The sequence below is a fragment of the Octodon degus genome, unplaced genomic scaffold (genome assembly GCF_000260255.1).
Source record: "Octodon degus isolate 3935 unplaced genomic scaffold, OctDeg1.0 scaffold00024, whole genome shotgun sequence".
Taxonomy (NCBI): Eukaryota; Metazoa; Chordata; class Mammalia; order Rodentia; family Octodontidae; genus Octodon; species Octodon degus.
This window is the reverse complement of record NW_004524600.1, coordinates 4,496,391-4,524,023: the sequence shown is the minus strand read 5'-3', so window position 1 is coordinate 4,524,023 and position 27,633 is coordinate 4,496,391. Positions and strand designations below refer to the sequence as shown.

General features: G+C 38.7%; 1 protein-coding gene across 4 annotated transcripts in view; it reads right to left on the bottom strand.

The window, feature by feature from the left end:
* Arid1b (AT-rich interaction domain 1B) overlaps positions 1-27,633 on the bottom strand; it is a 461,162-nt gene that overhangs the window by 39,354 nt on the left and 394,175 nt on the right. For all 4 annotated transcript variants that reach the window (XM_023712185.1, XM_023712186.1, XM_023712188.1 and 1 more), the window contains exons 8-9: positions 15,579-15,906; positions 1,027-1,172 (exon numbers count right to left, since the gene is read on the bottom strand). In XM_023712185.1, the coding sequence (XP_023567953.1) occupies positions 1,027-1,172; positions 15,579-15,906 (474 nt within the window). The remainder of the gene's footprint in view (positions 1-1,026; positions 1,173-15,578; positions 15,907-27,633) is intronic.

The following is a 27,633-nucleotide window of genomic DNA, read 5'->3' as shown; positions in this document are numbered from 1 at the left end:
ATGAAAATAAAGGTGGTCAAACGATTCAGGGCTCTAACCATAATGTTTTCCTGAAATGTCATAAATCTGGACACAGCAGCTAAACCAAATTGTGTGTTAAATAAAGGAACAAACCCCACCAGGAGGGCCTCTGCCATTCTGCCAAACATACCACACTGTCTTATTACAGATTTAGCACTCTTTCTCTTTGGGAAGTTCAGGAACGTGAGGGGGAGACCCACTGACTGTCAGGCTCAAGGGTCTCAGAGCCAAGAACATGGGATGTCTGCAAACACTTTTGATGTTTCCCACCAACTCACAGAATAATTATAATGTACTAATCAGAGGTGATTTTTTTAAGAGTACAACTGTTGAGATTATAAAGTGCATTTAAAGAACATGTGAAACATTTTTTTAACAGTTTTCTATAAAGATAATGTGCAAATAGATAATCTGCAAATAGTACTTATACATACATTTATTTGTTTATTTACTGTGGTTGGCTCAGTCTGCCCTATGGCTGGGGCTGGTGCAGTATGTGGTGCCAGGGATCAAACCGCAGACCCTGTGCATAGCCTAAGCTTGCCTAAGCAGGCGCTTCAGACTGCTGAGCTATCTTGCCGGCCCTATACATACATTTAAAGATGCTTCCCTAAGTGGAAAAAAAGCCCTCAAACTCCCTTTGTTCTGTTCTTTAACCATTTCTTCTGACACGTGGATTTGGAATGATGATCTTTACCACTATCAAATGGTGAGTTCTTGTTTTGGGATCTTATAATACTCCTAAAAATTCTCAAAGATAAGAACTTAGTGTTTAGCAAACAATCTCCAGTGATACTCGAAATATGTGTAGATCTTATACAAATATAGAAGGAATAAAGCAATTTTGATAGAATATTAACAATCTTAAGTCTCAAATGGACTGAACAGTTTTAAGTAGTAACATTCTATTATCTGCCTTCTTGAGCTGTCAGGGCATATTCCCTGTGGAAAACTAGGAGGAGAAGGGAAGACAGAGCAGATCCCTGGACAGAGCTGCCAGGTTACCTGTTGCGCTGTTCACCATAGCTGGTGCCATGCTGTATGGTGGCCCTTGTGTGTTCATCAGGCCAGAGCTGTTGTTCATGGGCTGGCTGTATGGAGAGCTGGAAGCCATGAGTCCACTCTGGTTCATGCCAGGAAAACTGCCTTGCCTATATGAAGATAAAGGCACAGGCACATATAATGACCATGCATATCAGACAGTTCGTCTCAACAGTCATCTCTAATAATGTGCTCATGTAAGGGTGGAACTACTATTTTCCATGTTTGATAAAAATTGTCTATTTCCTAGAGAGAGATGCTGCACTCTACTACTATGTAAATGTTCAGTACACCATTCAAAAACTTCAACTACTTCATTTACATAAATAAATTACACATTCATATTCATATCAACTTCCAACTTACCAGGCATATAGAGAAACAAAAATAGGAAACTTGAAATAAGAATAGGAATTACAAAAGTGAAATTAATGTCTAGTATTTACCATGACCTGCCCATTAACACTATTCAGCATCTTTACGTCAAAACCAGGAGTCAAAAAGTGAAAGGCAAATGGGTAGTGAGATGGCTACTAAACAATATTTCTTTGCCCTAAATTTTTTGATTTAAGTGAGAAGTAACTGCTGAAGCTCTCACCTCTATTATTTAATTTTGTGAAGGTAGGTTCTGTTTAAAACAGCAATTTCCTGATATTGAAATTACACAGTAGACACCAGAGCTCTATCTATTCTTGAAAGAGCTTCTCTGTTATGGGAGAAGATAGGTGCTTAGATTAGCTAGCATTCCTAATTGGCACAGTATTTGCCTCTCATGGTGTACATTGGTAACATCATCTCTTGGCAACTTAGTTTTGTCCTATGCTTTGTTGGAAAGAGACAATTTTTCTTCATCCTTGAAAAGAAAAGGTTATTCTTTAATTTGCAGGAGACAATTAACTCTTTGACACTAGTAATGAGATGGGGGAGGGTTTAAATGGCTCAATGCTCTTTTTCTCCCAATGACAATTCCAATGCAGTAAGACATACTGCCAAGGGGGTATAATTTTTACAAGATTCCATACTGTTATGGCTTGCATCTAGCTGCTCCCCTAAAGCCTGATGTGGCTGGTCATAGATGGGGCTTTTTGGAGGTGGCTGGATCTAGAGAGTGTGATACTTAGACTAAGAATGTGATGATGGGATTGATTCATGGTGCTATGATAGAATTAAAGGTGTCCCACCCAGTTTGGAAGTGCTACCCCACCCTAAAAGGAGGTAATCTAGAGAGAATATAAAGGAAAGAAAGAACACTGCTGTTACTGCTTGCCACTTGCTGATTTCCAACGTCACTGCTTTGCTGCCTTCTACCTACCATCAGATGTTCCTCCTCTGGGATGCCCCTCCTCCATGCCACCCTGCCCTGGAGCCAGCCAACTATGAACTGAAATCTCTACTAACTATGAGCCAAAATAAACTTTTTCACCTTTAACGTTGGATGGGGAGTATTTTGTTTCAGCAATAAGAAAAGTAAGCAAGACACATCTTTATAGTCAAGTGCTCCTTATGTAAATAGATACTTCTAAAAACTTTTTAAAAATTTGGTAATATTACTATTAGGAGCAAAGATAAAAAGAGACCTTCATCTGTTCCATATTAATTCTGATTCCTGCTCTACTACCAGTAAACTACCGTATAGTAGCTATTAATGTATTAACAGTCAACATTTTATATGGGATTCCTTAAAAGATTAAGATAAATCATTTTGTGAAATCAATCTTCATTATTTTTATGTCTATTTTCAGTGGACTTTATGCTTTGTAGAAAAACTGAAATAAACACGGACTAGTTTATAAAAAAGTAAAAAAGGCTTACTATCTCTCCTCCCCCAATAACAAACCAGTCAAAGAAATTCTGTATCAATATTCAATGATGGGGGCTAGAGAGAGATAGCTCAGTAGAATAAATGCTTGCCTGGCAAGTTCAAGGTCATGAGTTCAATCCCCAGTTTAAAAAAAAAAAAAAATTGAATGATGGCTTCAAAAGAACATTCTCAAAAGGCTGAAAAATGAACAGTGGAAGTGAATGTCCACTGGGGTAGGGACTGGTGCTCAGGGTTCGGAGTCTCAGCTTGCTGAGGTCCCACTTGGGTTACTATGGAGGGCTGATTACTATTACAAGGCCCACTGTTGTTCCCTAGACAGACATGAGCTCATCTACTGGTATCAGATTAACCTGTAGGTCATCAGCCATGTCTAAGGGTATTGCAGAGGAGCATGAACATGTTATGTGGCTTGGGTCTCAGCATCATCCTGTAAACTGCTGGTACTAATTCAAGTATTCTGGGTGCCATTCTGAGGTGTTTTTACTCCCATGAGAGACAATTCAACACTCATTTGAGTTGCAGAAGCAGCTCCTGTTGGGTTGTTCTCTCAATTTCTTAGCAGGTAAAGCACTCAGGGGCACACTTTATTTCTGAACAGGCTGTTTTCTGGAAGAGTTCTTCCGAGTTATTGCCTATTCCAAGTTACAGCTAACCTTGACCGTTTCTGTAAGATCCACTTTAGTGGGTATTATCCTTCTCTTCCTTCCAGGCTAGATGTCACATCTACCATCTTGATGCAAGCCACACCTGCGCCTTATACAGTACTGAACTCCCTCCTGGGTGTGTTTGATTTCCATATGTAAATGGAAGGTGTCTAAGTTTCTCTAGACATTTGAGCCTTATAAGAGGACGATCTAGGCCTAAGTAACCCTTGCATAAGATAGTCATTTAAAAAATGTAAAAAGAATGAATTGACAGAAAGTGTATTTATTACTGAACAGTGACACTGCAAAATATGATCACTTTTTCAAGTTTCCACCAAATTCAGTTTCACGTGTAGTGTAACTAATGTTATGCATGAAAAATGTCTTTAATAGGGTAAAAAAAGAGAGTCAGAATGTAAAATTTACCAGGCACATGACTAAATGAAGTAACCAATCAACCCTAAGCTACAATTCCTTCCCACATCAGTACTGCACATCTTGTTCACCATGTGATGACAAAAGCGCAGAAGCCTAAAGTTTTGAAAAAATACTCTTAAAATAATAAAAACATAAAAGGCTTAAAGTCTGTGTGTTACATCACTGTTCTCTGTCACAGTGGTCCTCAATTAGCTCATACCTATAGTTTAAAAAGTATGTTTTGAATGCCAGGTATGTTCCTTCTGACATTAGCTGTACTTTATTGTCTCTTTGGGTCTGGGAACAAATCACTGCAGTTCTTTGAAGGGTCTCAATTTTCACATCTGACCATGGAGGGGCTGGCAGTGATACAACATCAGTACCTTACTAAATACCTGCAAACATGCTTGGTATGATTTTGAGGCACCTTACCATTTAATTTTTAAATTCCATCCTCCCCTCCCTGCAAATCAACTTTTTAATAACAATTGAATATGTAATCTCTGAGAAAACTCCAAAGTGAAAAAAAAAATCTATAAAATGTATAAAAATAAAAATCTGAAAAGTCTATGTGTGGATATGGGCAGAATGCAAATCAAGAGTGCTTTCAAAAATGTATTTTTGGGTTCTACTTCTGGATTATTCTTATAATAACCTAGGTTTTTATGGCAGGTCTTACATACACCTAGTCCAATTCAAGACTGATTGAAATAAAGTTTGTCTGGCTACTCTGCAGGTCAGCATGCTTATGTAATAAGCCCCACATCATTCTGCCATACAGTGACACACGCTGTAGTGCTGTGGGGCAGGCCCGGCCCAGGAGAGCAAGGGCTGTGCCACCTGCAGACTCATTCATCTGCACCAGGTGACCTGATCAGCTTCACAGTGCATGGTCTGGAAGCTACCTTAGTGCCTGTCAAGGACAAAAAATCAACTGAAAATGGTCATTACATTACGAATTACCCTCCTCGAGATATGGTGGGCATTTATTGCTGTGGGCATGGCTTTGAAATCTGTCAAATCAGGGCAGCAGTAATCTACTCACAAAACTCTTAAGCATGTAGCCCCTAGAAATCATGGTGCAGTGATTCACTGCACCAAAGGTCCAGGCAAGACAGTCTACGTTTACATGGTGAAGATGATTTCTACTGCCCCCGGGGAGAGACCAACTCCCCTTGTGCACAGGTGAGAGCCACATGGTTCGTGTGCCTGGAAGACTTGCTTCCTTCTGCTGCTTGCAGCACAGAGCCCACTGATTCCCATGCGTAGGTTCCAGTGAACTGTTCCTGTTACACAACTACCACCCCTCTCACTGTAACACCTTTCTAAAGTCTAGATGCCAGGAAGCCCAGAGGGGACTGAGAAAAGTGCTGTTCTGTTTAGTAAGCTTTCTATAGTTAAAGATGCATAAATGAATCTGATAGAATGGTATCACACAGGTAGCACTGGTGCCATTAGACTGTCTTTCATCAAATGTTAGCAGAGTTAGAGGACCTACGGAGAAAGAAGAAGCATGCCGGACTAAAAGCAGGCTTGAGAATTCTGCTTCTGTCACTTACTGTACGACCCTAGGCAAGTCACATTTTTCCCTCTGATCCTTGGCTTTGTTATTTGTATATGTAAGTAATTCTATTTTTCTTGTTAGAATCAAACACCAATTTTAAAGTGACAATTTCCAGTGGTTCAGGGTAAACGCAGATATAACAGAGATCGCCACTATAGATTGTATTCAGCAGTTAAACATACTTGACTGTAATTTTACACCATACACATGAATGAAGGCCCTTCAAACTCCCAGCTGGGGAGCTCTGCTGTGCCGGACTCCAGCATATCCACTGCATATGCCATTCTGAGATATGTTAAGAGTGAACATAAAGCAACATACCCTTTATTGGAATACGAAGCGTGACTGTCAAATATGTATCTTTCTCCATACAGGCCTCTAATGTAGGTGTAGACTGAGCTATGAAGCCAGCAAAGATTGCTTATGGACATATATACCAGGCCAACATTGAACAGTTAGAACCAAAACTGGAAATCCTGAAAAGCCCCAATACAAGAAGAATTTATTTTTATATATGTTACTTTGGAGAAACAAAGTAACAATTGTGTTCCCAACATTACACAGAATGGCCAATTTTAAATGTTTTATAAATTATTTTTACACACATCATGGGTGAAACAGATTTCCAAAAGAATTACATGGTGAATGTTTCAAAGCATTACTAAGGTGAAATCCAGTTGAAGTTATTTTAAATTCAATATCTGAAGAGAAAAATACTATGTATACCCCCAAAAGAACACAATCAAAACAGAGGGCTGTCAAGCTTGAATCAAATTTTGGTGTGGCTAATCCATCAGTATGCCTAGACCAACTGCATTAGCAATGCTGGTGGCAATAATGTTGTAATTTCAACAAGCCAGTAGTTGGCTAGCAATCAATCCTGTGAAGGCAAAGCAGCATTTGTATCATTAAATGAGTACAAAGAAAAACCGAAGTGCCCCTGATTTAAAAATTGTGGATTCCTATGAAATACATAACCACATGCTGTTAAAAAAACCAAAAAATCTCAAAACCCCCCAAAACCTATTCTACTTTTGAGTCAGTGAGAAATACTACAAATAAATAAAATTAATCAGAAATATTTTCTATTGAGCAGTTACAGTCTGGGATGGCTGTTGCACAAAGGCCTGAGGACAGGGGAATGGGCCAGAAGGAACACAATAGTGGGCAACACAGCAAACAAAACAACAACCAAAGCAGCCAAGGGGAAGCAGCAGTCATGCTTGTGGTATGGAAGCAAAGTCACTGTACCATGTGAACTTATAATAAAGGGGACAGGAAGTTCCCCAAGAGGGCATAGTGTACTCGTTTCATAAAGCTGAGGTTCAGATGTGAATTGACTGGGTGAGGAAAGAACAGCAGATTCAAGGGCTCACAGCATCCAGAATGAGCTGGGCAGACATAACAAGAAGGGGAGCTCCATAGCTCTGTAAGGTTTCATATTTATTCTAGGATAAAAAGGATGATTAGGGGTTTTTTAGCAGAAAGAATAAATGTGGTGCCCTCAGGTATAAGGCTACTGCAAAGGTTTAGGTAAGAAATGATGGTGCCTCAGAAGAAAGTGGTGGAAACAAGAAAAAGAGCTAAGCAATCCCTTACAAAACTTCCTGAGTGTTTTCCAAGAACTTTCTTTGCTGGCCAATGTGATCTTTTTTGAGGCAGCCTGTATAACACTAGGGGGTCAATTAATAGTCATTTTCCAGATACACATTACTAACTCTCCACTTCCTTTCTTAAATCATGTCTTCAGTTTTATTTTTCTCGTTAAGAATGGGTGAAGAAAAACATTATTTTTTAACAGTTCAAGAGAGAGACATTTTCAGCAGTGGAGCAGCAGGGACTTTGTCAGCATATAGTGCCACCTTCCCATGACAAGCCTTAATCTGACATACATCCCCTATACCTCTTGTACCTCAATGGACATGTCAGTCACCTTAAAATCAATTTGGACCTTGAACTCTCCATTCCATATAACACATCACAGCAATATTTATAATCAAAGGATGTTTTTATTTTAGAGAACATAAAAAATCATTTCTGATTTTTCAAAAATTTTCTTAAAATTCAGAGATTTCCTGAGCTAAAAATAGTCTTAGTGATGAAGTTTCTTAACTTGGTAAAACAACATACTTTTCAAAATTAGGATAGAAAATGTCATAGGTCAGGCCTATAGGCTGAGCTAGACTACAGTTCCTCATATCCTTCCCAGCCCCTCTCCCTGTAAAGCAGCAAGAATAGACTCAAGCAAGAGTCTATCTGTAGGTAGGGAACAAGCAAACATAATACAGTACAATCTCATAGCAAGAGACAGAACCCTACTGGTTCATGGCTGAGTTTTTAAAATTTATTTAAATCTTCTATGTGATAGTAAAAGTGAAGTTGAAAATAACAAAGACCTAGATAAAAAGCAACTCCAGGGGCTGTGTCTGACACTAGACTAAGGTATGCATGAGCAGTCCAAAGAATCCAGTGTCTTACTGCTAATCTTTACAATGTTATCCATGATAATTTCCAAACTGAACTATACTATGGCTCAGAATATATGCTATCACTTAAGCAGTTTTCTTACCATCTTTAACTCAGAATACTGTTGAGGTTAGCCAATGTCAGGCCGAGGAAACCTTACTACTTCTAGTATCATCCTGAAAGACCTGTAGATTGACTGCATAGGGCTTTACCACTATTTTATACACACATGTGATTTCAGCAATCCCATTCCCTAACTTCCTTTATTTTTAAAAAGTTAATTAATTAATTAATTGAGACAAGGTTTTGCTATGCAGTACAGGCTGCCTAGAACTCACTTTGTAACCTAGGCAGGCCTCGAACACGCAGCAATCCTCTGGCCTCACATGCTAGAGTGCTGGAATCTACCTTTAAATAAGTAGGATTTGTTGGGCAATGCTGCTGAACTTTGCTAGCAGTGGGTGGACCTTGATGTTGGTGCTAGATCTCAAGTCTAGTGTGAGTATATGTGAACATACAGGCAGAGATTCTTACAGTGATATGAGGGCAGAGTGAAGACAAGTGTGCCAGACATTCGAGAGAAGCACCGAGCCTTATCCTCCATGTCATGATGAGCAATCTCAGGTGGAGCGGATAGCAACCAGGCACAGGAAGATCAGACAGGGACACAGAGATTCAGAGGGTGAAGGCGGGCAGTGTTGAGGACAACCTGGAATACTAACAGGAGGAGGATCCTGATGGTCCAGAGGGCACCGAGAGGCAAAAAGTAAAGCAGGTTTGGGGAGACAAACTTTGCTCCAAATCCACAGATTACTGAAATTAAGGTATCAATTCTGCTCCACCATTGGAGGTATCCATACTCCACCTAATTTCATCCAGTGGGCCCGCTCTAGATGCTTTTCTTGGTGCCCACATAAGATATAAAAAATAAAGGGCCTACTTACACTTTTCTCTCTTTCTTCTCTAAGCTCAGCACCAGAGCTCTTATGGAGCAGGAATCCCAGCATCAAACCTGAGCTGGAGGTTGTGTTCCACCCACGAACTGTTCAGGGAATCTGCTAAAGCTCAGGCAATGGGCCCTGCTCCTCCTGGAGTTATGTTTAAAGGTTTGCTGCCTCTTCTGTTTGTTTTTTTTTTTTTTAAACTGTTTTTGATTTAAAGATTAAGATTTATGGCTTCCATAATACTTGTGTAATTCTAGAAAATTTAATTGAAATTATAATCATCAAATATTAATGGAATTTAAAATTCATTCAAATTCTAAATTTTGAAGGAAAAGAGGACCAAAAGATGAAACCATAGTATTTATATGAAAATGCACAGGTCCATATTTAATTGAACAGATAAACACTCCATGTCAGCTTTTGATATCTTTTCAACCACATGACTTTTCAAATCACAGCTATTATGTTAAAACTTAATTGTACAAAATTCAAAGGGCCAAATCTTAGTACAAATCATCCATTGCTCTTAGCAGAGCCCCCACTATCACCAAGGCTTAAAACATTCACAAGTTTTCTGCTCCTTCTCTCTGACATTTTAATGCATTCTTTCCATTAATGTATTTCCACACCGGTGGCTCCTCATCTATCAGCAGAATTGCGTCATATTGGCTTCAGAAGAAAATAACATCAAGAAAGTGCCTTGTTGGCAAATAGCAACACAGGGTATGAATTACAAATGCATCTCCATAAAGAACAGTTGCTGGAAGGCATGTGGACGTGAGATGCACAGGAGCCACAGATACAAGCAACTGTCCCCCCGCAAGCCAGACACCTCATTAGTCTCTGTAAATGGATGCAGCTGACTGAGCAGAGTCAGCGTCCTTGCTGGCCGCATCCTGGCACAAGATGTCCAGATACTTCAGACATTTCAGTAGATGGGCAGCTACTTACCAAGTGATCTTTGGCTAAGATTTCATGGAGTTTATTCACCCTTTTAATGAGTGGCTAAGATGGAACTTAGCCATTACTTAAAATTTCCAATTTCTTATTTGACTAAAACCAAAAATATTAAGCAACTAATTTCAGTGGTCCTAATTTTTGTATGATGTGATCATTACGATGTAAGTACATGTACTTATATTCGTAATATTTAATACATCAATACCCTTCTACTCAAAGGCAGTGCGACTTCAAAATGATTTTGCCCTTTTACTTACTTAGTTTTTAAAACCTTGGAAATCTGAGTTTTTCTTTTTTGGATGTTTACTGGGGATTCTCTAGAGGGATAGCAATAGGTGAGTGGTGGTGGTCCTTGTCCCTTTCCTGCATAGGTATGTATCCATGCAGATAATACCACCTCGTCTATGACTCAGAATTCTTCAACAGCAATATACCAGTCTTAATAATGTTAAATGCTGGAGCAACATCAGCAAGGCAATTAAATGGTAAAAACACCCCAAATCCAAACCTATCAGTATGCCAATGGGGAACTGTTACATAGCTAGCAAAGCAATGTGCACCAGTAGGAAACGCCTCACACTGCCTGGAGGTGTGGGTATGTACACAGCTGCAGTGCTCTCTATTGTGTAGCAGAGTGGCTGTCTCAGACATATCGTTGGGTTTGGTTTATAAATGCAAGACTTCCTTTAGACAAGAGGGCAAACTCAAATGCCACTAAGAAATTTTAGTTTAGATACAATACTGTGTAGGACAAAGAGGGACAAATTTTCTGCCTCTACTGAGTTTTGCCTCCAACTCAGTGCCTAGGGTGTGTAACCTCTGAGGTCTCAGTTTCCTCTACCATTTGATGAGAGAGTAGAGGCTGGCTAGTGTCCCAAATCCTTCCAGCTCAAAATAAGGCCAGTCTAAAACTGGTGCATCCTCTTGGAATCTATTCTTATACAAACAGAGTAAGAATATTGTGTCAGAAATGACTTACAGACACAAATAATCTCAAGTCACCTAATATTTCCTTTAAGTTTATGTGAGGGATGATGGACTTTAAAGAATTAAAATTTCCTTCTAAAGAAAACACTGAACATACAGCAAACACACAGAAAAAAAAGAATTAAAATTTGTTTACCCATCTACTCTAGTTTAAAGATCTACCCCAGTTTAAAGATCTGGGATTTCTGAGAACAAGTGCAGATTCAGTAAAGTCATGCTTCTTCCTCAGAGATTATTTAAAAAAAAACACCAAAAACCCTGTAGAGTTCTAAAACATCCAGATTCACAAATCAGTTATTTGGCAGAAATGTAAAGAATGGATACAAATCACAGTAATGACAGAGGCAAAGTTATTTTACATATGTGTGAAGGTTACAGATCATACAGTCATTCAAAAACTCTTAGAAGCTACATTATAGCCTGGAACTCATGTCAATGCAAACTCAGGAGTGGAGGTCATCCTCTAATTTTGGCAGACTATGACTCTTATGCTGAACAACGGCTTCAGAGTCCTCCAACCTGGCTGCAGAAAACACCAACACTGGGTTTTTACCAAGACCAAGGAGGATTTCCAATTCTGCTTCTCAAATCTTTACAATAACATTGCATTATTTATTAATGCTTTAAAACTAAACACTGTAGTGCATTTCTGAACAAAAAGTATATCAGTTCTATATAGCTATTGCTTATAAGTCATCAATTCTAAATGACTGGGTATCACTACACAGTTAACTGAGCCCTAAACAAGATCTAACATCTACTGAATTCCTGTCATAACTAAAATGAAGAATTTCTTCACTCAAAAGGTCAAAATGAAAAAAAGTCTATATTCTTATGTTCCTCAACTTATTCAACAGAGTAGGTGGACGTTACACTTATAGAAACATGCTTTAAAAAAAATATATGGTTTCCAACAAGGTAAACTTGTGTTTGCTTTTATACTGTCTTCTATTCATCTCAGTTAAGAAAGCCTGAAGCACAACTGCCATAATTCATTTTTACACTGATCTTTCTGCTTCCAACAGGCACACACTCTGACTTACACTCCACCTTCATCATTAATTTGTCCTTTTCTGATTCTTTCACAGGCTCCAGGTCCTGTGGGGTTCTGACATGAAGAAGAGGCCATTATAACAAGCTGAATACTGAGCTCTGGAAAGGCCCAAGCTACTGCCTTCTTTCCAAAAGGGAAACTGACATTTTGAAAGCTAGCTTTTCAAATAACCAATCTCACTTTCACTGACAGAGCTGTCAATGGGGGAAGAAGGCAAAAACAAAACCAACAACAGAAGTGTGCTGCAACAAGCTATTACACAAGGAAAGCAAAAGCACATTGAAAATCAAATCTCTGAGCCATAGCACTTAAACATGTAACACACGTGTTTTCTTGTATTCATTTCTGCTTCAGAAAGGAATAAGGAGCTACATGCACTGCAAAGTAGAACAGAAGAAATATTTAAAATATAAATATAACTTTTTTCTTTCTTTTTTAGAAAGAATACTGCAGACATAAAAAGCAAAATTCACAGCCAACAGGCACAGGACTTACAGAGACAGCCTTTGCCAAGTGTACTCTGTATGACTTATACAGAATAATTTCAACTTTCTCTCTCTCTCTCTCTCTCTAATTAAGGAGGTGTTGCATTCTAAGGAAGCTATATGGACGCTACTGGATGAAGTACAGATTTGCTCTTTTTGTGTTGGTTAGCCAACACTGATTTTCATTAATCATTAATATACATCAAATGATATCAGTAAATTCATCAATATGTTGAAGGATACTCATTAACTTCAAAATGGTGACAGACTCTGGGGTTACATCATTTGTAGCAAACGGAGATACTTTTTGTTGGTTATGTAATTCCTGCATTGAAAATAGTATTCTGTAGCATATTTTTTGTACATTTCTACTCATTTTGATACACTACTATTCAATGGAAGGAAATAACAGAATTCTGTTATAGTTGTTGGCTGGGCAATGCCACAATGAAACATCTCTGGCACCCAGGTGAGCAGCCCAGATCATCCTCCTGCGAGTCTCATGTCACACACATGCCATGTGTTCTGGGTCTGGTAGGTATGAGTGCATCTTAGTGTGGTGGCAAGAATGACCATCAAGTAGTCATGACAGAAGTGCTATACCACACAGATTCCTAGACAAAACAGCAGCAGCAAAGAGGGAAAGGATACTGGAGTAGGTAATTCCACTGCTTTTATGGAGACAGAAATTATTTTCCTTCTCATGCATGAAGAAAAACAGCCATGCCAGAAGTCATGCAGAAAGGACTCCGAAGGTGACATGTGATTTTCTACCAAATTGCCACACACCTGTTGAGTGCTCTCTTCAGCGGCATGTATACTAAAATTGGAAAAAGAAAAAAAGAAAAAGCACACCACATGCTACGCCATCCCTGTCCCTGGGCACTCTAAGCTGGCCACTGAGACCGGACATGGTAGCACATACATGTAATCCCAGCTCTGGAGAGGATTAGTATGAGTCCAAACTACACAGGGAGACCCTGTACTAAGTACATTAAAAAAAAAAAAAAAAAAAGAAAGAGAAAAAGAAACACAACAAACAAAAATAGAAGGACGAGCCCCTCTAAGATAGATTTCCTGTGAGGTATTTTGAATCCTTGGATTCCTTCTGCAGTCAGATGACGTGTTTAAAAGAGAATGTCCAAGGCTAGCTTGGCAAACCCAGGGCATTATTCCATCTACCAGTCAGGGTGGCACATTACAGGAGCTTAGATGATGGGAAGAAAACATGGGATGGGGATGGCTGGGACAAGCAGGTGACCTAATGGTCGATTAAAGTAGAACAGAAGAGCCTCTTTAGATATAGTCTAAAACACAACTCTGAGTCCCCTGTTCATGTGCTGCTTCACATATAGGTGTGAGGATTACAGGAAGGGGCAAACAAGCAGAATATTCTGAATCATGGATCTGCCAGGTCATGGGTCTTATAAAATTCCTTCAAAGAGGAAAAGAGTAGAAGACAGGGCAAAGGAGAGGGAAAGGTGAAGATTCTCTGATCTAATCTCAAATCTGAGATCTAATTTCACAACTAATCTCAGTTTAGAGATTTGACTTTGGCAAAATAAAAAATTAACAGTCCCATCTTAAATGGGCAGTTTGTAAAGACAAGGCTCAAGAATGGTCTACTGATTGGGAGGAAGAAATAAAAATATATGCATGGATGTTTTTGAAAATTAATTTCTATAAGCTATATACACTGATTTGGAAAGGGAACACAGCAAGACTTTAATCAAGCAGAATTCTGCCTTAATCTCTGTGGTTTTCTTCCTCTCAAATCACCGACAGAGGCCTCATGCCAAAAGCAATCACATAGTTTCTACTTAACAGATGGAAAATAACTTGTGCTTTATGAGTTCCAACCATGGACAATCCATTTATATCTAAATTAGTCTACCAGACACCCGAACTAGTCTTCATAGACAGGTTTATTCCAACAGTCCCTAGAGCAATGGTGAGGAACCCACGGTGCACACACCACAGCTGGCTGTTGGTTATCATTGAAAGCTCTGAAAGGTCTGCCATCACTGCCCTAGAGCTTTGGGTTCAGCTGCAAGGTGAAGGGTGGGGTGCAGAACACTTTAAATGACTGTAATGTGGGAGGGAGAAAAGAAAGGACCCAGGAGAGGAAAGTAGAGGGGGAGGAAGGGAGGGAGAAGATGATTTTCATTTTAATTCCTCAAGATAAATTTATTATTATTTGGAGTAAATAATGAGACCAAGATACTCCTACCATGACAAAATAGCAGTTTCAGAGAAAAAGAACAGAGGGACACATTTTAACATACACACCTGAATGCAGACACTTAGTTTTTGCTATATAGTAATTCCCTCTGGCAAAAGTTAGAATCTATCTTTTCTTCTGAAGAAACCACTGAGGCACAACTTTTAATGTGTTTCATTTAAAAATATATATACATCTTTTAAAACACAGTCATCTTTCACTTACAAATTTCTAGTTATTTTTATTAGCACCAAATACTTAATATTTAGAACTAGGACTACAAACAAGCTTAAGCCTTGCTCTATCAACTTAAACTCCTTTAAACATTATCTTTGTTTTATTAACCATATTTTGGCTCGGACAGATGGAAAGGTATAACCAGAAAAGCAAAACACAGCAAAAAGATATAGAATGTTTAAATCCTCCACACACACATTTACACCAAAACACAATATACATGTGTACACATTCAAAACTTTTAAGATTCTTACAGTAAACTTTAAAAAGTGGAAATGAGGACATGTGTCTTTTTCAGCATTTTAGATTTTAAATAACTTTTGGCTTTACTGTTTCCTACTTCAAACTCATGTTTTAAAATGGAACTATACACACTTTCCCTTACAAGATCTGCTGTGCTGGTTGCAATGAGTATCTGTAGACCTTTCAAGCACACTCCAACAAAAATGACACACCCACTTCTCAGATTCCTTCCTCCATGGATCATAAAACATGCTGTTACTTATTTACTTCTCTAACTTTTCTATTACAGAATATATTTAATGCAAAATACAAAACAAAAATCAAACCAAAGCAAAACAAAAACCCCAACAGCCAAGGAAAAGTATATTCAGTTATTTTTATGTACTCTAGTGAAATGGGGCAGTGCCTAGTCCTTACGTGGTCATATGTCAACATGCAGAATATCAGCCCCGCATTATCCTGAATGGCCTACCTGCTTTGTGCTGAGTTTGCAGCAGCCTGCATCACGGCTGCAGCAGCCTCCTGTGCCTTACGGTTCACAGTGGGCATTGGTGGCCCCATTCCTGGCCCACCCTGCTGAGATATGCCAGGAGAACTGGGGGTCACGCTGCTCATGTTTCCAGGAAATGGTCTGTTCTGCATCCCAGCTGACGGCATTCTTCCCAGGGGCATAGCACCACATGGCTGGCTTGGCCCTTGTCCATGCATCTGGTTGTTGGCATTGATACCCATCCCGGGCCCTGGGCCGCTGTAGCTTGCACTGGGTACCCCACTATACGTTGGGGGTCTGGAGTAGTTACCTAAACAAAAAGCAAACACAAATTAAGACCTATTTAACTTTTAAATTTGTGAAAACATTTGAAGGAAATACTGTCTAACAATGTGCTCACCACTGAGTGTTAGTCATGGTCTACTAGCCCTTCCTGCTGGTGTGGATGAGGCCAGTAGTCTGTAAATATGCTCTCTGCACATATTCCTAAGGTCCAAGAAGGTAAACCCAAAGACAAAAAGCACACATGAGCTCCTGAAATGGGGAGGGGAAAGGCAGGCCACTTTGATGGTGAGCAATTAGAACTGGTAGTTGTTTTAATATGTTCAACACCTTCCATTCTTAGGTTTGAACCCAAATCATAATTTCAACTCCTGGCCTAATATGAGACAAGCCTAACACAGCACATTTAGGACCAACTACAGAAATTGTTGGCATCATGCAGGTGTCACTCTTTTCCCCTGTGTGTGTACCTGCTATAGACAAGGATGGAAGATGAGTCATGACTTCTCATTTCAGCCTCTGCCTGTTTGTGTCCCCTCATGCCACCATTTTGCTGAGCCCAGGGTCACACTAGCTTTTGGAATCTAAGATAAAAAGTAAAGGCATCAAACTGATAAACTATGTTGCTTTCAATAAATGACTACTAAAATTTAAAAAAAGCCAAAAGACTAGTGTTTGTAGAACATATATTATAGTCCTAGTCACATCTTTTGGGAAGACCCTCCTCATCTATGTAACCCAACTATACACTCATCATATGCCAGCAACCGTTCTAGGTAAAGGTTACATATAGGTGTGAGTTAGCACACTGGATTCCTGTGCTTCGGACGCTTGTCATCTGTATGCATACATATGTGTGCACACTTGAGCTGGAGTAGGAAGGGCAAAGATTAAAATAAAAAAACAACAAACATAAAGGCACAAAGACCAAGGCAAGAGCAGGGCTGACTGGGACTGGGGCTCAGGAAACTCTCTGCGGAGCTATGAATACATAGATATTTCTTTGGACAAGCAGTTCCGGAACAAGTGGTCAAGCTTTGGCATTGAGAGGTTGCAGCAGGCACTTAGGTAACCTGTTCTCCTTGTGCTCATTTTCACAGTTTTCTCTGTGAGAAAAAGTCAACTGCCTCTGACATTGTGCAGCTGAAGAACAGGACCAACTGGTACATAAAGGTAAGTATCCTCAACATAAATAAGAAGTGGTAGGATCTATTGCTGGATGAGAACAGGGGAAGAGGGGAGGAAGAATATTCATGAATTAGGGAACATGATTGCTGTTCAGGGGCAAGAAAATGTTCAAGATAGTCACTGAGGAGCTTTCTGAAGCTGTGGGGTATCAGGGAGAAGAACCTACAGCTATTTGGAAGCCCTTGAGAGCCAGGTTTCTAAGTTTGGGATTTATCCAAAAAACAAGGAGGAACATCTCAAGGATTTCTAGCAGAAAAAACTGGATTAACAACAATACTAAAAATAAATACTTAATTTACTATGTGTGAGGATTAGTTCCAAGTTCTTTGTATTAATTCCTTATACACAGCCTAAGAGGATAAGCTATTGGAATGTTCCTGTTGGAGGTGAGCAACTAAGTAAGGTACAGGCGAGGGTAGGTAACGTCAAAGTGAATAACTGGAGAAGCCAAGATCTGACTCAGGCAGGTGAGTGCTGCTCACAGCCTAAGAACATCACACTGTGATATGCTTGCCCCTCTGATATCTAATTGCACACTTGCATAATAATAGAATCATACCTGTGAAATCAGTTTTTCTTAAATCCACACATATAAATCACTACTTTTTTTTTTTTTTTTCAGAGCCAGGGATTGAACTCAGGCCCTTGTGCTTGCCAAGGAAGCACTTATTCTACTGAGCCATCTCCCTGGCCCCCCATAAATCACTACTACATACAAATCTACAAGAAATTTTACAGACACATGTATCACATAAAAGGCATTTCTTTTTACCTCCTGATGATGTGTTAGGCACCATTCACATTAAGATACTTTTCTGCCAAGGGCCACATAGTAAATATTTTGGGCTTTGTGGGCCAAATAGTCAATCACAACTTTTCAGCTCTCAACTTCAGCCTGATAACAGTCACACAGGAGGGTTCCAACAAAAGTTTTATTTACAATAACAGGTAGCAGGCCAAAAAGTGTGCTGTGACCTCTTAGCAGAGCTCTGATGTGGACCAATTTTGGGATGCACCAACAAACTGCTATACTAGCAAAAGAGTGGACCTTGCTTAAGCCAGGCATATCTTTAAACGTGGCACTATTTGGAGACTTACGGAAGGGGGTAAGGATATTCTCCAAACAGCGGTGTGTGTGTGTGTGTGTGTGTGTGTGTGTGTGTGTGTGTGTGTTTAACAGCGAACCAAAGGAGTTACAAATAGAGGGAGATGTCAGGCTGTGCAGAAATAAGCTCTCATTGTTTTCAGGTTACAGGTTACAAATAGTCGAACCTGTTAATTAATTTCTAAGCTCCTCATAGAAGGTTTTGAAGGTCTCACCCTGAGATGCAGGCAAGTTTGTGGGCTGTCTCCCCCATATCATCTTGGTGTAAAGGCTTTTTTCCCAAGTTCTTCTCTTTGAGCAGAAACTTGGACTCATCTTCCTCCCTGTTTTCAGAGTACCTTGCTTCCAGATTACATGACAAGATTAGTGAAATACAGTATTCTTCTTGACCTTTTGCTTTTGTTACAATATACTGGTTCATAGCTAGACAGTACAAGTAATTAATATACATACTTATACTATTACTTAGTGGCTGCTTTCCACTGTCCCCAATGCTTGATAAGTAATTCACTTGGTAAGAGATAAAAACATAGTACTCTATTTACTTTGGAAGGAAATGAAATAACACTTTAATTTCATATTAGAAAACAAGCATATGGACACAGTTATTGTAAACTATACTCATAATGTGGCTTCACTGGAGAAAGAAGGTCTGATGCTGTTGAGCTGCTTACAACGCTGTTCTTTTGAGTCCTCCAATCTTGGGTCTCAATGGCCGTTAAGAGCTGTACCTTAGCACAGGTGGAAAGTCACTGAGAAGCCAGTGGCCTTGCACCCTGCTCCCAGCTCGCATTGCTAATATGGACTAAGAAGAAGCTCAGAGCTATTTTCCACAGCTGGGTTTGCTGGGTAGACAGTCTTTATTTCCTAGCAATAAGCACTCCATGACTGTCAGGCCCAGAGTGCAGCAACATCACCACGCCCTTGACACTGTGTGTGCGCTCTGAGGAGTACATCCAGCACTGGGCTCACTGCTACTTTTCTCCAATCAACTGAATTGACAAAAAAGCATACATTTGGGCAAGTGTGCTAATTATGGAAGATTTTGTTTTGAAAAAAAATTACAAAAATCTCCTTTTCTTTTCCTGAAACTGTTAAGATATTCATCACTAAACTTGCAACCTGGATAAAAACATATTTTGAAGTCTCCAAATGCTTGCCAAAGTAGCAAGGGAAGAAGTATGGACTTTTGAACAAGATCTCAGCACTGGTTGTGATACTTTCTGGCACATGACCTTCACAAATTACTTAACCTCTCTGCACAGTGGTACTGTCATCTGGAAAGTGGCATTGTTAATGGGGAGCAGGTAAAGCAAGGAGCGCAGTTCTAGGCAGAGCAGCCTAATGAATGACAGCTGCCCTCACCATGGTCCACCAGTGGAACAAGATGATCTTTCCCTGCCATCCTTTAAAGACATGGCTGGGGAAAAATATAGCTCACCCCCCACTCATACACATAACCAACAGCGTATCTTTCTCCTCCAAATAAGCAGAAACTAAATATATAAGCCAAGCAAAGGAATAGGAAAAGCCAGGAATGAGAAGTACAATCTTTTTTCCATGTTTCGCTAATAGATTAGTAATTTGTTGGCACTAGCTTTGACAGAAAACAGATGGATGCAGCATTAAGCACAATGAAGGCAGCAGATGCTGGGCCAGCCCACCTCAGCTGGACTGGTCTTCCAGCCAAATCCTAGAGCCCACAGTTTTCAAGTGGGTTCATCTTGGCACACCAGCTTTGGAAAATTGGTCACCAAATGAATTCAGATTTCAACCCACCAGGAGTTATATTCAAGCACCAGAAAGAGGAAGCAGCAGCTAGACTATTCAAGTTGCCACCATTATTTTAGGAGAATTGCAAATAATTTTGCATCTGACTCTAGAACGTTTAAATTTGGTAGTCATAAAGCTCTAAGCTTGTTGCTTTCATTAAACTGAGTATTTCCACTCACACAAGAAATTTTCCTTCTCAGTTTCAACCATTCAATAATTACAGATGACTACTGTAAGCAAGGTTCTACATTATTCACCTCTACTGAGGAAGATATAAAAGGCATGCTTCATAAATTAGATAGTCAAACCTGGGTGGAAAAAAATGCAGTTATATACTATTATAAGTGTATTTGTGCAGCAGGTTTTTGAAATTAGCAGTTAATTGGTAGGATTCTCACCCTGCTTAACTGTATAAGCTGATACCTGTGAACCAAGCAATTGCACTGAAGATAGCCATGTGTAATAGAAGGGTCACACTTAGAATGCCTATCATTTTGGTCTTCTAAATACGTACTTCTTGTCATGACATACAAATCATTACCATACTGTCTCACAAGTAAAAGTTTTTTTTTTTTTTTTTTTTAAATGGGTAATAAATGAAAAAAAGACACAAGGGAAAAAAAAAAAAAAAAAAGGCCACAGGACTGTCCTGCTACAATGCTGTATATGGTTAGATTTCTAAATTTCTGTGTGAAAAATATGTAATTGTGTATTCATATTCTTTAAATATTTTTCATTTTTAAAATTTTTATCTCCATATTCTGCAGGGACTTAATTTTTAACATATCAATACTTGATGGAAAATACCTGTTCCATGTTATGCCTAAGATGTTTGATATTCAGACAGATAGTGAAGTTAAACCCAACTGCATATGTTGTAGGGTAATAATAAGCTTCTCTTCTGGAGGGTTAACAACCTAAGTTTGCAGATCAAAAATTAGAGAAATAGAGGGGCTGCAAGGACAACCAACATTTTGACCATAGCCTTTCAAGCTCAGTGAAGACTCAGGACATAGGAAAACCTGTACTGTAACATCGTGTAACCCAACTGTGTCTCAAATTTTCTGATCAAGGAGATTATGGGGCCACAGAGCAACATGATCAATGATGTAGAGTGTGCCTAAGGAGAGTCACCTGGAGAGAAAACATTCTCTCAGGCTTTCACAGAGAGCAAACTGGTCAAGCAATGGCTGTGACTCATCCTCATGACTGACAATGACAAAGGATTTGCAACCTGGGGTACAGGGTAACAGGATAAATCCTGAGGGTACTTGACTGACCTTATCAGATACAAAAGTTACATTTCTTGTTATATAGGTCTTGATTTATCTTGGTCTTAACCATCCAGCAGAAAATTATAAAAATGAGATATATAAAGTAAAGCCATATTAATAAGTTGAGCTGTGAAAGGCTCAAGTTAACTTCTGTGGCTAATCCACTACTATTGTGGACTGCTGGACTGTGTTGGATTATTTTGCTGAATTCATGCACCTATAGTACTTAGATGCCAATGGAATACCCATCTCTGACAGGATGAAACAAAAAAAAGGGGATACAAAGGAAGGACCATTTTGTATCTGTATATGCAGAATAGTTAGGATAGATTTACAGCTACTTTTGTTTAATTCAATGAGAAGAAAGATTTGTACTAATAGTGTTTGGACAGGATATCCTCTCTGCATCTTATACAAAGGATAACCACTAAGAAGATAACAATGTACAGTGTATTAATTATTGAAGCTGTCCTATTAATCAGTTTTGAAACTGTTTTATTGCTATTTGTTTCTCAATTAAAAAAAAAAGTACATTTGTGAATTACGGCTAGCCAGGCATCGTTTTTTAGTCAATGCTACTTATAATTTTATAGCAATCCATTATGTGATATTAAGTCATTGATTAATATAATTTAATTCAATAACAAACATATGCAATTAAAGCAAAGCATTAGCACAATCATGATTGCTGATATTTCTACCATGACAAAAAGTTTCCTCTTGCCCTTCTGTAGTCAATCGTATGTCCATACAGAGGCCCTGTAAATTACTGATCTGATTCTTTCTACAGTAGTTTTCCTTTTCTGCAATATTGTAGAAGTAGTCTCACTGGACAGCCTTTGGCCTCTGGTTACTTTCACTTAGCATTATACTTCAGAACTCATCCAGTATGAATATATTATTAGTTTCTCTCTTAATAAATTAGTAGTTTTCTATCCTGTATACACTTTCCAGTTTCTGAGCTCCTGAGAACATTTGTGAAGAGTGTATAAAATTAATGTTGGTAAAATTTTATAAATGAGGCTGAGGGACTGTATGGTAAGGGTATGCATAAGTCTGTAACAGCCTGGCAAACGATGGCTGTGCTATTTTTGTGTACACTGCTACCAAACACTGGGTGAGCATTCTAATGATCAGCACTTGATATTATCAAAGGTTAAAAAATTTAGCTATTCTAAAGGCCATGTAATAGAAATAACTGTGGCTTTAATTTTCATTTCCCTAATGACAAGTGATTATTTTTAGGTTGTTGTTTTTTTTTGCTGGTTACTGTACTTAAGATTCATTCATGTGAAGAAAAAGTTCTTCACAAAAAACCTGACTCTTTGTACTCATAACAATCATATAGGTGAGGGAAACTGATCAAGTAGCAGTTAAGAAGATTGAAAATGAAAGTTGACTCTGCTAAAATTACACTAAATCCTATTATTTTGGGAATAATTTGTTTCTTTGAACCAATAACATTGTTTCTTTGAAGCAATACACAAGGTATTGTGTTTTTCCTACATTACCATGATTTAAAATGTTGTTTAAACTTTATTACATGATAAATATAATAAGTTTATTACATGATAAATATGATAACCATATTACATGAAGTTTGTAAAAGACAAGGGCAGAGCTGTTATCTTTCCTTACGGTATCACTTCATTGTTTCACTTTTGGTATTTTTAAATGTATGTTTGAACAATTAAATCCTCTGAAATTTGATCACTAAGTGATGCAAACTCAACCCAAAAAATATACAAGCACACAAACAGATAAAAATTAGCCTTAGTTTCACTTCCCAGAAATGAGACACTATGTGTTGTAAATTATTTGTAGTCACTGAATGTCAACCCACTAAGCACCCAGGCAGGGGCTGGGAGGCATGCCAGTGTCTCAGGACCTCTGTCTTAGCAAAATTCATTCATTTCAGAAGTCACTATGGGCCAGAAAGACAGCAGCATAAGCTCAGCAGCATAAGCACCTGCCTGGCAAACTCAAGGTCCTGAGTTAATCTCTGGTATCAAACAAACAAAAACCAAACCAAACCAAAAACCCAAAAAGCCTCAAATGAAGTCATTATTAAGAGCTTCTTGTTAACCAGGTTCTGTGTTAAATGATTGGTATTCATCAGTGAACAGCAACAGATTGTGCCTACACTCTAGTGGAGAGACAGAAAGGCAAATAAATACAGACAAAGTGATGAGAATGATGAAGAAAAATGAAGCAGTAACAATTCTAAAAAGTAGAGGAGGTTCAAGTGCTAGAGAGAAGCCACTGTGGGCAAGGGCACTGTGTGCACGTGCCTGCTTCTCCTGGAGAAGCGGGGGATCCTCAGTGAAATGCTCACTAAGGCTAGTTATTGGACACATACTCCAGGACACATGTGCTGAAACTGGTGCTAAGATCTGATGGCCCAGCAGAAATGGTTCTGTGTTTACAGCCTTTAAAAATCTGTCATTAAAGTTGTCTTCTTATCCAGATTATGTGTCCTATAGTTGTTGTGGAGATAAACCTTTTAAAACAGTAACTTCTGTATTGTACTTAGTATAGAAAAGCAAAGCTCTATGGTAAAAAAAGGCATCTATGATTTGAAGTTTCCAGTATCACATCCTGCAGGAGCTTCAGGGTGCAGAGCTGCCCAATTGTCCCCACTCCCCACAGGGACATACAGACTTCAAACTGCAGTGAGGAAGGAAGCCCCGCAGGAAGAAAAAGAACAGTCTCTATCTTCCTCACTTGACTAATGTCTGAGGAAGCCTCCTGAAGGTCACCCAGGGACCTTCTTACAGATTTGTGAAAAGTGATTCAACAGGTAATTTTTTTTTTAAACAAACACTTGAGGGGGCCGAGGAGATGGCTCAGTAGAATAAGTGCTTCCCTAGCAAGTGCAAGGGGCTGAGTTCAATCCCTGCTTCCGCAAAAATAAGTAAATAAATAACAACAAACAAACACTTGAGTAAATGGCAGAACAAGCTCTAGAAAGGTGTGGTTTACAGACCTACATGTCCATGTGCTGCACCTTCCTGCACTATTGTAAAGAATGACCCTGATTCAGACTGGCAGCAATAATAGCCCACTGTCACAGCAGCGTGCTTGGTAAGTCAGTGAGTCCAAAGGACTCTACCTCTTGAGTACTACTGGCTTTAATAATTAGTTTCACACAAGTCCAAATTAAGGATCCTTTGTTTTTTCTCTTTCTTTCTTAAAACTGATTTGCAATATAATTTTGGCTTTTCTAAAAAATTAATTCACAGATTTTTCAAATCATTACTATCAGTCTAAGAAAGAGTCATGCTTATATCTTGTAATTCCCTTTAAATTTAGGCTAATTTTAAGCACAAGAGCACTAAAGAAGACTTCTTACATTAAACCTCTTTTGTTAAAAAATGATCTAATTAATTTTCTGCTATTAGAAAGAGACTTAGAATATTCCTTTAATAAAACAAAACAGGGCAGAATGTGGAATCCTTCTGCTCCATATAAGAGATCCGAACATGTAAATAACTCAAGAGAACAATAGCCTGTACCCCATCAAGTGTTTGAAGACAAAAGCAGTGAGTAATGAGGGGGCACGACCTGCACAGAAACAGCCTGGGGAAAGCTGAAGACCAGGACCTGCGTCTTCTCCATCACGATCCGCATACAGATGTCTGACCAGAAGTGATGTGTCCAGTCTCACTTGGTCACAAGACTGTCATTCACACTAGAAAGACGAGAGCTGGAACTCTTGGGCCAGAGTGACAGTGAAGGCCCCTGAGGCCCTTCAAACAGTTTTCTACCTTTATACTTCTAGACACAAAACAGTTGCAATATTATTACTGTTTAATTCACTGTTTTCAAACTGCATTCATATTTCACCTGAGTATCATTTGGGGTTTGCCATTGCTGACTTTCTGAGAAAGTAAATGGGGTTGGGAATACAGCTCAGCAGATAAGTACCTGCCTAGCAAGCTCAAGGTCCTGAGTTCGATCCCTGGTACCACAAAAACAAAAACAAAACCAAAAATCTTTCTGAGAAAGAAAAGGAAAACTTCACATGAGAAATTTTACAGGAAAAAGCTTTTAACCCTTCTGAAAACTACATTCTATACAAGTAACTGAGAAAAAATCAGCCCATCGGATTTACCTACTTCGAAATCTTTTGCTTCCTAAGACACACACTATAAAAATGAAGGTGTAAAACCAGGGCTATGTTAATGTATACAACCTGCATAGCTGTATGTGGTATCCCTGCAGACTCCCAAATGCTATTATACAAGTGAGTGACAACTGGTGACAGTCTAGACTAAGGATTATTGTTACTGACAAAAGGCAACACTGCTTATTTGTAGTAGAGCCAAGGCCAGCCTTACTTTTTACAATTAATAACAAATTAATTATAAAGTATTTGTGGATGGTCAATATGACAGATGCTTTCCGAGAGAACACAAAATCAAATAGGACAGAATTTTTTTTTTATAAAATAAAAAGATTTTAAATATGGAATGGACTTTAGCTCTTTTCCCCAAATTTATTTATTAATAGTTAGTGTTAATTACATATTTACTTTCTATTAAAGAGACTCACTATGGCCCTTTCACCTTGCAAACACTTTGCAAAGGTAGTTATTACATGTGTATTACTAAAGGTGGAAAACTACTACTTCATAAAATATACTGTAACTAAACATTTTTTTACAGTTAGGTTGGTGTTACCTTGCTTGTAAATTTAATAGCTCATATTTTATAACATATATTGATATCTGTATCTACATAGAAACATTTTCCCATTGTTTTGTAGAATTCTCTTAATTATGCTAGTGTTATGATTCATTTCAATGCTTATATTCCTAAAATGCTCCTTGAAGGCAAGCAGACAGCCTCTAGTTTCTGCTTTCCTAGTGGTTTGATAAAGGAACAAATAGCAAGAAAGGAGTATTCTTAAGCCCTTAAGAATGGCCAATCTGTGACTGAGGGGGCAGCTTCTGCGATCAGTGCCCCATGGGGTGAACCCTGGTCCCGCCACTTCTTGCCTGTGGGATCATGTAAAAATGACTTAAGCTTCTCAAGAACCAAGAGAATAGGCCCCTCAGCTTGCAGTAAATTGGGCTGGACATGGTCAGTCACTATGCCCTGGAGAAAGCATTTGCCAAAGTATTTGAAAGGTGAGAGGGCTGTTTTCCTGTACCTCAGTTTCTTCCTCTGTGAAGTGGAACAGTAATGGTATCTATCTCACAGCATATCATGAAGACAAAGGGAAAACACAAGAGGACTCCATAATGATGTATACAGTATATATATATATATATATATATATATATATATATATATATATATTGCTGCTTATTATTAATGACAATTTTGGAAAAGATGCTCTTAATGACAAAATGGTTACCAAAGGGGTTGTATAATACCATTCCCGAAGATGTCTTAAAACAAATTAATATATAACCCTCCAAGAACATCATCCAGCTGATAACAGAGACTTGCATACAAGTTCATCTTCCCAGAGATTTAAAATTTGTAATACAGGATGTGAGCTGATTGCTTCACTGAAAATTTTGTTGTCAAGAGGACTAATAAAGAGTTTGTGTAGCATGTGTCATTGGGGGTTTGCTGAGACCAGGTGGTTAGTTTTGATTTGAACATGAGAGACCAGACTATGGTACTAATACTAGTGTATAATGCCAGGAAGGGTCACGCCTCAGAATGGACTGTGGATTGGACCTGTTATGGAGAAGAGGTAAGGGAAAGGGCACATAAATGCAAGCCTTGGACTGTGGACCCTCCCAGGTATCAAACAACAGATAGTGCTGATTCAATTTCTATCAACCAATATCAATAGGTATATCTTTGTAAAAGCTACAACATACTTTCCTGACAATATAATCTCATTTATGTGGGGATCCACTGGCTGGACTGGTACTGCAAGCCCTGGTACTGAAGCAGGGATTTAGGCTAATTAAATAATGAAAATGGTATCAGCCTCTAGAGTAATATAATTCAGTTTTCTCACTTTGCAGAGGAAAAATAATTCACAGAGAGAGTAAGCAATTTTCCAAGGGGACAGTAATTTGGGTGAGAATTCTCCTAGGGTCAGTGCTCTTAAATGAAAAGTCTTCATATTCAATGAGCCAGAAAAGTGAGAGATTTATTAAAAAAAATACTACAGAAATTATCTTTCCAGGTACCAATTACTACAGACTGAACTAGAAGTTTACTCACAAAGGACTCAGTGATAGCTTAAGGCTCAGTTTTCACTTATCCTGAGCAGAAGAAGGATGACCAAATTATTCAGTAGGATAGAGGTCAATTCTGAGGATTATATGAGGCCTTTATGATTTATAGGTTAAGGCCTAAACCTCCTGAAGGAGCTCACATTCTTAGAAAAGAGCTCAAATCTTGTCTCCAACTACATTCTGAGCAAAGCCCACATTTTCTGTGCTAAT